Raw genomic sequence first — 12,653 nt, 5'->3', positions numbered from 1 at the left:
CACTATTTTGTTGCCGTTGGGGCTTAGCAGTTAATTTCAGTCCATCTTGTCCAGCTACCCCTCTCCAGCACTGGTACAGTGCAGTTACTATCACTCCAAACTGGCAGATTCCTCATCCCCCTCAGAGCTAGTCCATCATATGTGTTCTACCACACATGATCTCCAGAAAGCCACTCTGGTTACAAGTGTGAGAAACTTACTCTGTTGCTACACAAAACTAAGCTGATTAATCTGTTTCAGACCAAGCAGTTTCTGTAACAGAGAGGGAAAATAGTCTTGCTGTTTAAGATATGCCAAAGAACAGCAAAAACCTATGGTCAGTGCCTGTTATTCCGCCACAAGTGACAGAAACACAAGCTTTTAACTACAGCAACTTTAGTGTGCCTTGGCCAAATAACCAGTAACATGGGACAGCTCAATGCCAGCAACAGCTTTCCTTTGTTAATCACCTTGAAGTATTTGAAACTTCCCACCACTGTTTGAAAATTAGAAACTGAAAGCAATTCTAGAGTCATCACACTTTACATTTTAATACTTTTAATAGGCTTGAAAATGTAAAACATATACTTTGCTTACATAGTGTACAAAAGTATTTACAGATTTTTTTTTTTAATTAAAGCACAGAAACAGTTGTAAGGGTAAACGCTGCACCTCAGCATAACCCTATATATAGAAAACATTGTACCTAGGAAAGAAAGTGCCTTGTGCATTTAAAAAACCCACTTGTGAACTAAAAATTACTAATTCTAAGTGATTATAGCAATTTTGAAATAACAATGAAACTCCTTTAAGTGGAATGCATGATTCTATGAAAAATGTGTAAAAGATTAACACAAGGCCACAAAAATCCAAAGCTATGCATCCTCCTTTGCTGCCCTCTGTAAACACAGAGGATCCATCCTACAACTTGCATCTCACACATTCCTTTTTCCTGGAATTCAACTGCAGCACTTAATAATAATCTTGATGTAACTGTTTAGTTAATGGCCCTGAAGTTTTGATATACCTTTAAGCCTAAAGGTAACGTTTATAGAAGCTGTGTTTGATTTCTACATCAAGTGTTTCCTTGCATTTAAGAGCAACTTGAGCCTCTTTGGTATATGAAAGTGTTCACTAGTTCTGACCTTGGGTATCTTTTTAGAGAAGGAAATCAGTATTTATAGTAGATTCACTTTTGGGACCATTGGCTCTTGTCACACAGGCACCTATGTGACAGAGCCTGACTGCTCAGTGTAAAACTTGCACCTTTCAGATGACACCTAACAGCCAGTAACCAGTAGTTCTTCCCAAGGACAGAAGAGGCATGGAAAGTTTCTCTGCAAGATCAGCAGATGGGCATGAACTTGTTTGAACTTCATTCCTACTTGCAATTTACATATGAATATGTTGAAGAATCACTTATGCTGAAATCAAGAATTATACATTGGAAGAAAAAAAACCCAACTTTCTTTAAGCTATGCAAAGCTGTCAACTGTAGCAACCACACTTGCTAATGAAGCTGGATTATTCCCAGCAAATTATGCAGACATCTCAGGACTTAGAACACAGGAAAGCTTCAAAACCAGAAGCAGATTTTATACCGCAGTAGTTATTCTGCCAACCTGAAAGCTGGCAAAGATGTCTTGTGACACTTCCAGTTGACTGGAAGCTTTAAGCTATTACAATCAAATTGTATACATTTCTGAAAGCAGGAAAAGCCCAGCTCCGTGGTTCTGCTTATCTTCCCTTACAAAAATATTTTTTCCTTTACAGAAATCTTTTTTCTTTCCTTCCTTTATGGAAATATATGGAAATACAGAAGAAAAAACCTGTTCTTTGACTCTTACATAACACTGTGCTTTGAGACTCAGATGCACAAAGTTGCATTAAAGATCCTTACATTCAAGAACATCGAAACAGTTGACAGAAGGTATTCCACCATGTTTGGTTCAGTCTGAAAAACAGTGCACATCATCCACTGAATCATGTGCACAAGCCATGGTTACAGGAGCCAGTTTGCCTTGAAATCACTTCCAGGTTCTTCTCACTCAGTCTTGCAGTGACCTCTTCCTTTGGCCAGCAGTTCAGACAATAATGAGCAAGTACTCAAGACAAATTGCACATAGCTCAGACAGTACATTAACAGAATTCTGTACACAGCTCAGCATGTCAGGCATCCAATTTCTTCAGCTGTTCATATGTCAGAAAGAACTGACACAGTTGTTAAGGAAAACTGCTTCCTGTTCAAGCAGTGAAAACTGGACACTTCACTACCAAAGGTCAGCTGCATCTGTGTGAAACTGTGTTCCACTCCTTGTTCCTTCCTATGCCATGCTGCAGGTTGGCTACTTTTTTTACACAATACTAGGCAGAACAATGAAACTTGCTTTAAGGCTGGTGATACAACTTACTATCCTATCCTTTTTTCCTCAGGATCTTAAACCCAGGACTGAGGAGGCAGGACAATGCTGCAAAAGCACTTAAGAGTCTTTACTCACTTAGCTGTGATGGGCTAAAGAATGTTTGCTTATTGAAAAAAAATTACTACCAACCCACTTCCCAAGGCTCTGATCAGCTGGCTCTTGAAACAAAGCCAGAATTGTGAGACTAAGATAAACACAAAGATTGCATCAGTAACTGCTTACAGTTTCCCCAGTTCTGGAAATAGCCACCATTCCTAACTCACCTGGTCAATTCTGTTTAAAACTAGGCTCAAAACAAAGGAAATTGGCAGGTATGAAATTGGAAGAACAGAAAATTATTTTGCAAGATCATATTTTTTTATTCACTCTGTGTGAATCACAAATTCAATCTGACTGGAAGCAGTTGACTAAAAAAAACCCAAAAACTGTCAACTGCACAATTTTCCATTCATAAAAAAAAAAGGGAATATCTGTGCTGATATGACATTTCCCACACTGAGTAAATCTGTAAAAAACAATACTTGCTGTTGTATGGCTAACTTAGCTTTGCACACCTGTGGAAAGGATACAATAATATTCCAAGGACCAAGTCTTAACCAGTTTGGCCAAAATCCTTTATACAGAGCAAAAAAGCCTTCATTCTTCCATGTCTAGGAAAAAAACCAAACAAACCCACATAACAAGAATACACTTATATAATTCTTTTTTAGTGAAAAATTCAGACAGCATCTCTGCTAACAAGACAAGGGGGTGGCTTAGTCATGTAACCTTAATTTAATCTTATTTTCTGACAGGACAAAAAGCACATTTCACTAGATAAAACCAAGATTAGTAATGCCTGCAGCATTATCTGGCAGGTAAAGCTGCAGTCTGTATCACTCAGTACTCAACATAGATTGATCCAAATTGCATTTCTGGACTTGCCCCCCCCCCCCCCCCCCCAAAAAAAAAAAACCACCAAACCAAAACACCACACCAAAAAAACCAAACACAACCCCAAAAAAGCCTTGCAAAGTGCTGCCTGTAAACCTGCAGTTCACATTTGGCAGCCCCTTGAAATTTGCTGCATGTAAACCTGTAGCTAACATTAGGCAGTCCCTTGAAATATTTCAGTCTCCTTTATGGACCTCACAATTACACTGGACAATGTGACTTGGACTGCTCAGTTAACAGTTGGACACCAATAGCTTACTATCCATTCTTCTCCATGTAAAAGGCCATCATGGTCCCACCTCATACCAAATTTAGAGACTTAAGAAATCAAATCAAAGTAATCAAAATCAGAGGCTAACCTTGCCTCTGGCTGCACTAGCCTTTCCATTATGCAGTAAGCAACATAGAAAACCATCTGTTCCAGACGATCTTGTTCTTCAAGGACTGACCTATGAAATGATAATATCCTGTCAGCCTGACATAGTATAAAGCTGAGCAAGATAGAGTGCTGCTGAGAGCCTTCCTCTCCTCATCCAAGGCCCCAAAGGAAGCAAGGTTCTGCAGGAGACACTAACTTTCTTCCTGCCTTTCTGTCAAGATAGTTGATACTTTTCACACCGAGTGCATTACTGACAGCATAGTCCTTTTGAGCGTTATGGAAAAAAGCGTATTTAAGTTCTTAGGGAAAACAGAACAATTTTGGGCTCTACAGCAAAACCACTGCTGGTGGCAGCAGTTTCCATTTGTGATGATACATGAACTACTTACCTGTAACAAGCAATCCAAAGTGCCCTTGTAGACTGAGTGTCCCCCATGTTGTTGGCTTTTCTGATTCATCATGCGTGTTCTTACAACATCAACTGGGTTGGATGCAAGGGCTCCAGCTAACCCACAAAGAAAACTGGAACTAATAAAAGAAGGGTTTAATGAAATCTGATCTAACACACAGATGCACAAGAATTTCCCCTTCCCAGGAAATTCACACAATAATAATGACTGTTTAATGCTTTTAGAAAGAATTAAATCAGCTAATGGATGCAGAAAGTTACTTTTCATTTACTATAAACGCATAATTTTGAAGATTTGCTATACAGCCCTTATATACAGTATGCTTGAAAAGATGTTTGTGCCCCTGGGGATAGTATTTGACTAACTTTCATCTAACCTTAACTTGCACAGTTGAATGATTCAGTCCACCCACAAAACAAGTTTCCATATTTCAAAAGAACATTAAATCCAAATGCTAAGTAAAATTAGCTTCCATGCTACCATTTGAGATATTACATTAAAAATTATAAACACATCAAAAGTATATTTACATCTAGACATATTAACATGATAGAAAAATCAAAATACTCATCTCCCCTATTGCAAGAACTAACCAATCATGAGCTATACAACCAGTTAAACAAACTTACAGGAAGTGAGTATATACTGTATCTCCCATATATCCAGACATAATTATGTGCTTTTTAGTAAGGTCATACACTGGCAGTTCCACTCCAACAACAATAGCAGCCCTTTGTGCTGTCAATGATACTCCCTGGCAAAAGAAAGGATATAGCTGAAGTTTAAAGTCAACCTTTGTGCACTGTTAGAAAAGCCAAGCTCTTATAATACAAAGCAAAACACCACAAATGCGTTAAGAACATTGCAAATTCAAGTGAGGCTAATTAGTACAAGTCTTAGAAGTATGAGCTCCAAAACCACAAATTTAAAATAACAGATAAATCACTTCTCCACACAAAATGGCAACTTCAGATCCTTTATTTTCTATCTCTGCTTAACATCTCAATTCTTGCATCAACAGTCAGCTAAAACCTCAAAACCAGTGTTCCTTTGCTGCTAGCTGAAAAACTGAGAAAGTAAGAAGAATGAACAGAAAACTTTGTGAGAAAAGCACACTAATAGAAAAGCATTCATATTTCCCAGCTGTTTCAAAACAAGTGTCCATTTTGGGTCTTCAGTTGTTATACAGTCATTGACTATAACTGGCCCAAGAGACAACCTGTAAGACTGAGTAAGAGAATTCCTGAGCTAGAGGGGATGCTCTTTAGCTCCTCTGCTTCCAAGTGTTCTTTAGGATATGTTTTAAAACAGACAGAGCATACAGTTAGAGAGGTGTCATGCCATTGAGAGGTTCAACAAAGGGTTGTTGAACTATTCCTAGAGACAGTCACCCTAATTGAAGCCTACATTTGTCTTCCCTCTCCTAAGTGGCAACTAATCCATGCACACAAGACTTCACCAAAAAGCACTGAGACACCAGCAGTGAAGCAGTCATGACAAATGACAGACATTACATCCTCCATATTTCAGCTGAGAACACTGTAGGAATACATGAAATTCTGAGCAAGGAAGTGTAGTTGAAGTGTAAGACACAGTCCAAAAAATACTTGCCTTCCATAATCCTTTAGTGCCTTCCTTTTGGTAGATCTGTATGAAGTTACCCATCATTCCTCCTTGAATCATATTACCTTGGGCTTGCATTCTGATCTGAGATTCATTTGAAGATACAATTAAAACATAAATACAACCAATAAAATAATAAAACTATATTAAACTACTAAGTTACAACTGCAAGTAGTGAAGTCAATTTCTCTTTGAATACAAAGCAAGAGCTGACATTATCACAACCATGGTGCAATCTTTTTGCCTTAACTATCCAAATGCAGCTGCTAATTTTGAACAAGTATGTGGTACAATTCTTAGCTGCATTAAGTCACTTCTATTTCTGTATTGGGTACACTCCTCCATTTAGATAAGACTGGCAGATGGGTTCTGCAGGACGTTCTTTGCAGTGCTCTCACAGGAACATGTTGACATGAAAGGTTAAAAAGATTAATGTTTCAGCCACTGAGAACCAGAATCTTCAACCCTGTAGATTTATAAGAACATCCTTAGGAACCTGCCAAGGTAACTTCCAAATACAAGTTGTCAACAAGCAACTTGCCACAGGGACATAATTTTAGGAAGTAACTAATTGAAGCCACACTTGAAATACAAGCTTATGTTTGAAATGCCACTACATAACCACACTAGCACTATGAAGGATTAAGCTTTTTAGTGGCTTCAGAAAAACAGTTTTCTTGACTTCCTTTTCATTAGGAGCAGCTGTGTAAGTCACAAGCTCCAGTTTTGTAAGATTAATACCATCAACCCTTCCAAGTAGCCTACTATCATTAAGCTAACAGATTCTTGAAGATTGAAGAGGTGGTTGTTTCACTAATTCACTTTAAATGACTGATGCTGGAACGCCATTTCCTTGGAACACAGATTTGCAAAGCCTCTCTACAGTGTTAAGGAATCATACAGTACAACAAGTAGCATTCACTGGAACTCTTCCCTCTGAATTGATCTTCACCTATTTTGAGCTCTAGAAACATCCTAGTGTAATAGTGTTACCAAGAAGTACAGATGAAATATGCAGTGTGGCTTCCACACAAACACTACAGCAGGAAAGTTATTCTCTCCCCACACTCAGAAAACTGTGGATCCAACTGCCTCCCCAACCTTCACTTTCCTCATGTGTACTTCCAAATAATTAGTATGGACCAGAAGGAGGTTCCAAGAATTCAGGATGTTACTGATTTTTTAGAAGCTAAGAGATAAGAATAAATATGGTTACAAAACCAATCCTATATTCATCAGGAGACTGTTTTTATTTCAGGAGAGAACAAAAACTAAAAAGACAAGCTCTACATAATTACCTTTAAGACATCTGTAGGGTTGGCAATAGAGGACGAGATTACTCCCGAAAGAATGCCACACAGAACATTCATCATGAGGGTTTCATCTATTTCACAAACAAAGAGTTTAGCTGCAGATTTACAAAGCATAAGATGCATTATGACAGGATGATGCCTCCCCTCATTTAACTTGAGAGTGCCAGTTACAGAAGCCATAAAACCCGTTCTGACGAGTTATCCTTGCTGACTCACTTTGTTGTAACTGGTATAAGGAATGTTTTCTCAGTAGCCTTGTTCAAATGCTACAGTAAGATACCAAATGGAAACAGTCAGCTTCAAGCAAATCAGTCCTCAATTAAATGGAAAATAACCACTCACCTTCTGGATGCTCAACAAACATTCTTTTTAAGCTCTGGTAAGTGCCTATTTTTAGAGTTCCATATGAAGCTTGCCGTAGCATTGCAGGTGCAATCCTGTGAAAAAAAACCAGCAATAATGTTTATGCTCAAGATCTCAAAAACTCATCAGAAAATTCTTCCTGGTGCAGAAATATCTAGCAGAGAAAGGTTTGTTCATTTAAATCGACAATTTAAACTCACTGTGAACAAAACAAGCTTTAGAGCTTTTTAGGTTTTGGTTTTTTTAAATAGAGCCTGCAAGAACATGAATGAACTGTGAAGGGATTACTGTTAGACCATGCTTCAACTTATGATCTATAAAATAGCTTGCAGGCATGTCTGAAATGTAATTCCTCCACCATCCTGCATGTTTTGAAGAAAAGCGTGCTCATTTATAAACAAAGGTTAATTCAATTTTAATTCTGAGAGACGGAACAACCATAGCAGCACTGTAGAGAATAACCTTATGATTAGCTATTTTGTTTCAAGTAGGTTTTGTTGTTTGATGGGGTTTTTTTTTAAACATGAAATGCTATTGCAGTGTGCAGCACTGAAGGTGTCTAAGCTTGGTCTTCCAACTTCCAGATTAAGGCTAATCAAATACCTTGTAATCCTGAAACCCAAAAATTCACATACAATGGGCTTATACTTATCCACAGACTGTTCATAAGCCATTGCTGCAGCCCAGTTAATCTTACCCACAGTATAAGGCTTTCAATCCTTCTTCTCTGCATATTCTGACCAGTGCATGCACCATTCCACGGTAGCGGATCTCTTTGTATTTGGCATCATTAACTTGACCTTGAACCTGGAGACGTGTTTTGGTCAGATCAATGGGGAAAGTACCTTAAAGGAAAATGAGTGAGAAAATTAATGAAGTACCTACCTAATCAAAGACAACAGAGCACATCATACAAGAACCAGGAACATTTATTATATATCATAACATATAAAAGCACTCCCATAGGAAAGAAGTCTTTCTTACCAAGACTCTCTTTTAAAGAACTTATTCACCTTCTATCACCTTGGCTCTTCTAAAGGCCTGTCAGAGGCCCTGACTACTTCCTGTGTTTACATTTCACATTCACTGTATTTTCAAGCAACATGGCATTGCCTGGTTATAATCAGCCACACTGAACAGGACTCTGCAATCCCACTCAGGTACTGAGTTTGCATGTGTATTCTGCCAACACCTTTAAAGAGGATGTCATTGAAGGCAAATAAATTCTATAGGACCTGCTACACAGACTCTGGCCTAGTATCTTAAAAAGCAGTAGCAGCAGTACCTATTTCTGTTACTGCTTTCCTGTAGCCCACTGCTATGTTATGTTCAGTTCATACTCTCCATGCTCCCCTGATGAAAGGATTCAGAAAGCATATCCATCCAAGAAAAGGATGACCTCAACATCCCATACTCACCTAAGCACTAACAGCAGTCAGGATTAACTACACCTGTTCAAGTGAGGCAAAGCTTTCGTAAATTGTTTGTCTTCCTTACAAAGCTTTTGGCATTATTGGCCATATTCAGTCAAGTCAAATAAGAGAGGTTTCAAAATCAAGTTTGCACAAGTTTCCTATCTAGAAATCCTTCCCATCCCTGGAATCATTCAAAGTCAGATTTGACAAGGCTTTGAGCAACCTGATTTAATTAAAGATGTCCCTGCTCAAAGCAGGGGGGTTGGACCAGATGACCTTCCTACCCAAACTATTCTATGAAAACAAAATAGTAGTTTTAAGTGTAATTTTACATTGCATCTACTTTTCTAGACAGACCTTGCATGCAAGCCCACCACATGCCAAATCATCTTCTGCTTCAATGAAAATTTCCTTTATTTTCATGTACGTGCATTTCAGATACGACTTTGTAAGGATGTTGATATTTTAGGGTTGCCTTTAGAGTAGGCCTAGAACATCAGATGCACTGTCTCACTACAGCAATTATCCTGTGCTGCTCACTATTGAAATTAAGTGTTCAAATCTAAGCAGCCACTGACACTCAAGAAAAGGTAATTTAAACTGCAACATAGAGACTCAGGAAAGCTAAGAGAAAAATTTACATGTTAAGAGCTTAACTTGTCTACTGCAGCAAAGCAGAAAAACTGTATCTACTTACAACCACTGTCTAGGAACACATCAAACAAACAACAAACAATAAAGCACAAAGGCAAAATATGTATAAAAGCAAGACTCACCAGGGATGAGAGTTTACAGACACAAGTGTTCTGACATTGCAACAGAGATCAGAGGAACTCTTCAGTCAGCATTAAACAAAAAATTCTATGCAATAGACCACCATATACTACTGTGTCACTGGCAGCATGGAACCAAACTTGTTTTACATAGAGACTATCCAAGTCAAGAAAACCACATCAACAGTTAAAGCAAATGCTTACCACATTCTGCAGTGATTGATGCTAAACCTCCATAGATAAAGGGCTTCCAGTTCAGTGCTGGCATTATTGGTTCCTCTTTCTGTGAAAAAGGAATATTTAACACTTATGTAGGTACATGCCATATATATACATGCTAACACCTAGGAAAAACTTGGTGCCTGGTCCATTTAAAATGGGCCTTTCAAACATGCTAAGGGTAAAAAAATATTTAATACCTTTGACAATCAGAAGAAAGACAGGAATACCATAGAAAGGCATCTGGGTTCAAATCAGTGTCCACTATGTATTTTGGCCACCACTCTCCTCACCATGAAAGGTTAAAGCAGTTTGTCTCCCAGGCACAATTTAAGGAGCACTGCAGTGAATAACCTCCAAGGATTTTCACCAAGCTAAACTAGTTTGACTACATCCTGCAGTTGAATGGAACTTTTAGGACAATCATTACAAAACTTCCTTTCTTCCAGTTACCGACATTAATTAGCATGAGCTACGCTGGTACACTTGGACAGAAAATAAGGGTGCATACACCATTTTGCTTCCATTAAGACTTATTTCTGCCACCAGGGTTCACAATATTCATTCTTGTGAATGTTACATGAAACTTGTGTCAATTAAGTGAATTTGACAAAGTAACCACAATTCATAATCAACTATGGCATATGCTTTGCAGCATGTTAAAGTAATCCAATTATATTAGAAAAGAGGTAAGAACTTCAAAACCAAACTAATCCAGCCAATACAAGATTGCCCTTCCCAAAACCAAGCAGGTCTCTCCACAGCTTATTTTTCCCCTTCCTCACAATATAAATACTTTTCATTCCCCATTTTCTGTAACATCCCCCTAAACATTGCATTCTACAGTTATTTTTGCCCATTAATTTTATGGGAAAATTTTACTTGAAAGTACTTCACTTGGCACTTACACTCCCTGTTATTCTCCTGTGCTTAATCACCCAGAGTGCCCAACTGGAAAATATCACAAATACACCAGTTACTTAGCCCTGCCTTTTGTACAGGAGAACCTTCTTCAGTCATTTCCTCTAGAAATGCCAATAATCCAGCACCTAAATGAAGTTTCAGAGTTGCAGACACTCAGCAGGGCTGAATAGTTTCTGCAGCCCCAGTTTTCTTTTTATCATCTTTACTTCATGATAAGCTACCTGATATTCTGACACACAAGGAAACAAAAGAAGCTAAAAATCACAGTTTCATATACTCAACACCTACATGCACAGAAATCCATTTACTTTTTAGACTGCTGCAAAGAACACCATTGATGGAGAAAAAACATGCAAAACAAAAAAATCCAAGGAAAAGGCAACTAAGGCCACCCCACTATACTGCCAAAAAGAGTGCAGTACAGAGGGTCTGGGCACACAGGCTTAGACCATGCCAGCTTTTCAACAAATGAGGCAGAGCCACATGGATATGACACTGTATGAGAGGGAGGCCAGTTCCAGCTCCAAGTGCCTCATAATCCTGTTCTGCCATGATTAATGGCGCATCATTTAATTAACAGAGACAAAGCTAAGCTCAGTTTGCCCACTATCAGCCACACACCTGATTGTTGCTCCTGAGAAACTCATCAAAACTGACAGTTAAGACCCCCCAACATATCAAAACAAATTTTCATCTATCACAAATACCATAACAGTAATAAAACTAAAATATATCATTTTCCTGTTTGTTTCATATTTCACTCTAGGCAATGAAGGCTTTTTCTATGTAATTCTGAACATGGCCAAATGAAGTTTTCAGTTTGCACACAGATTTACAAATATTAGTTGAAGCTTCAGTATATACATAGGATACCCTAATGCAAAAATTTTATAGCACACTCTTCCTTTGACAGATCCCAAGGTGAAAGTCAAGGTCTGTACATCTGAAAGGCTTTCAAGTCTCATCTCCTGCCAGTATGCCAAACTAACAGTATGAATCTTTCCACTTCTAATCTCCAGCCCTCCTTCTGGATTTCCATACTTTAGAAAGAAGTATGAAGAAGAAGAAGAAAAAATGAGAGCGAAGAGGGAGAGTTTTTCTCAGAAAAAAACCCCAAAACAATCAAAAAGACACACCAGCCAGTAATTTCGCCCCATGATCTCAGCTGTCTCATTTTCTGCTCATATTCTGAATTCTTGGTTTGCTTCTTACTCAGAACTTCTTCCCTGTATCAATAAAAATAGTTAGTGTCTCCTCAGAACAGTTCTGTGTCAGCTAAGTGGCAAACTAGTCAAAAAGAGAATCCAGCCATCATTATAGAAAAAGTTGATGTCTCCACTTTTACTAGAAAAATATTGTCTTTACAAAATATACATTGTTGTACCCTGAACATCAGTGATGACGGAGGGGATGCTCGACCTTAAAGGACATTGGGTTTAATTATTACAGAGATTCGTCTATGCACTTTCTGCAGAGGTCAGAAGAGACTCTTCTTTCTTTTAACCACAGCGTGACCAAAGCAAACCCAAAAGCCCAGGTTCCATAAAAGAACAAATCACTTAAACAGCCCGATATTTCCCTGATGGGGAACAGGCTTGAAAAGTCACACATCGAATCATATATTGGTGAAAAACATCGCTAGTGTATTAGGCACACAGTATACTCGAGTTCACAGTGGTTTTAACTATTTAAAACGGATTCGGGTCTAGGAAGGCAACAACAACTGTATAAACTACGCATGAAAGATGGGCTCCCACCCCGCAAGACCTGAGAGCAGCAGCGGCCGCCACCTCCCCACTCACCACCGAGCCCTACCCGCGTCCCGCCGCGCCGATCCCACCGCTCCCAAACCCCAGCGCCGCTTTCCGCGGCCGCGACGGCTTTTGGGGAACGCGGGGC

The 12,653-nt window shown here is 38.8% G+C and overlaps 1 protein-coding gene across 4 annotated transcripts; it reads right to left on the bottom strand.

The window, feature by feature from the left end:
* Positions 1–520: 520 nt before the first annotated feature.
* On the bottom strand, positions 521–12,647 carry SLC25A30 (solute carrier family 25 member 30). Of its 4 annotated transcripts, none has more exons than XM_017733598.1 (11): positions 12,570–12,647; positions 11,891–11,980; positions 9,816–9,894; positions 8,121–8,268; positions 7,403–7,497; positions 7,046–7,155; positions 5,736–5,831; positions 4,754–4,878; positions 4,104–4,242; positions 2,972–3,052; positions 521–2,190 (listed from the first exon to the last, which is right to left on the bottom strand). In XM_017733598.1, exons 2-11 carry the CDS (start codon positions 11,909–11,911, stop codon positions 2,149–2,151), a joined length of 936 nt encoding a protein of 311 aa, XP_017589087.1. In that variant the 5' UTR covers positions 11,912–11,980; positions 12,570–12,647; the 3' UTR covers positions 521–2,148. The 4 variants fall into 4 exon arrangements, with proteins under 4 accessions (XP_017589087.1, XP_008631386.1, XP_017589088.1 ...); XM_008633164.2 differs by having other exon boundaries at positions 1,829–2,190; positions 7,046–7,131; XM_017733599.1 differs by having other exon boundaries at positions 1,829–2,190; positions 12,557–12,602.
* Between the last annotated feature and the right edge of the window lie 6 nt (positions 12,648–12,653).

This window comes from Corvus brachyrhynchos, unplaced genomic scaffold, assembly GCF_000691975.1.
Source record: "Corvus brachyrhynchos isolate BGI_N302 unplaced genomic scaffold, ASM69197v1 scaffold202, whole genome shotgun sequence".
Classification (NCBI taxonomy): domain Eukaryota; kingdom Metazoa; phylum Chordata; class Aves; order Passeriformes; family Corvidae; genus Corvus; species Corvus brachyrhynchos.
Note: the sequence above shows the minus strand (reverse complement) of the source record. Positions and strands in the feature narration are given on the sequence as shown.

Excerpts from the sequence above, each read along its gene's own strand:
- SLC25A30 (XM_017733598.1), bottom strand. The coding sequence starts at position 11,911 with ATGGGGCGAAATTACTGGCTG. Across the intron at positions 8,269-9,815 it reads ATCAATCACTGCAGAATGTG|GTACTTTCCCCATTGATCTG; the intron begins GTAAGCATTTGC and ends TTTTCCTTTAAG. Across the intron at positions 4,243-4,753 it reads ACAGTATATACTCACTTCCT|TTCCAGTTTTCTTTGTGGGT; the intron begins GTAAGTTTGTTT and ends TTCTTTTATTAG.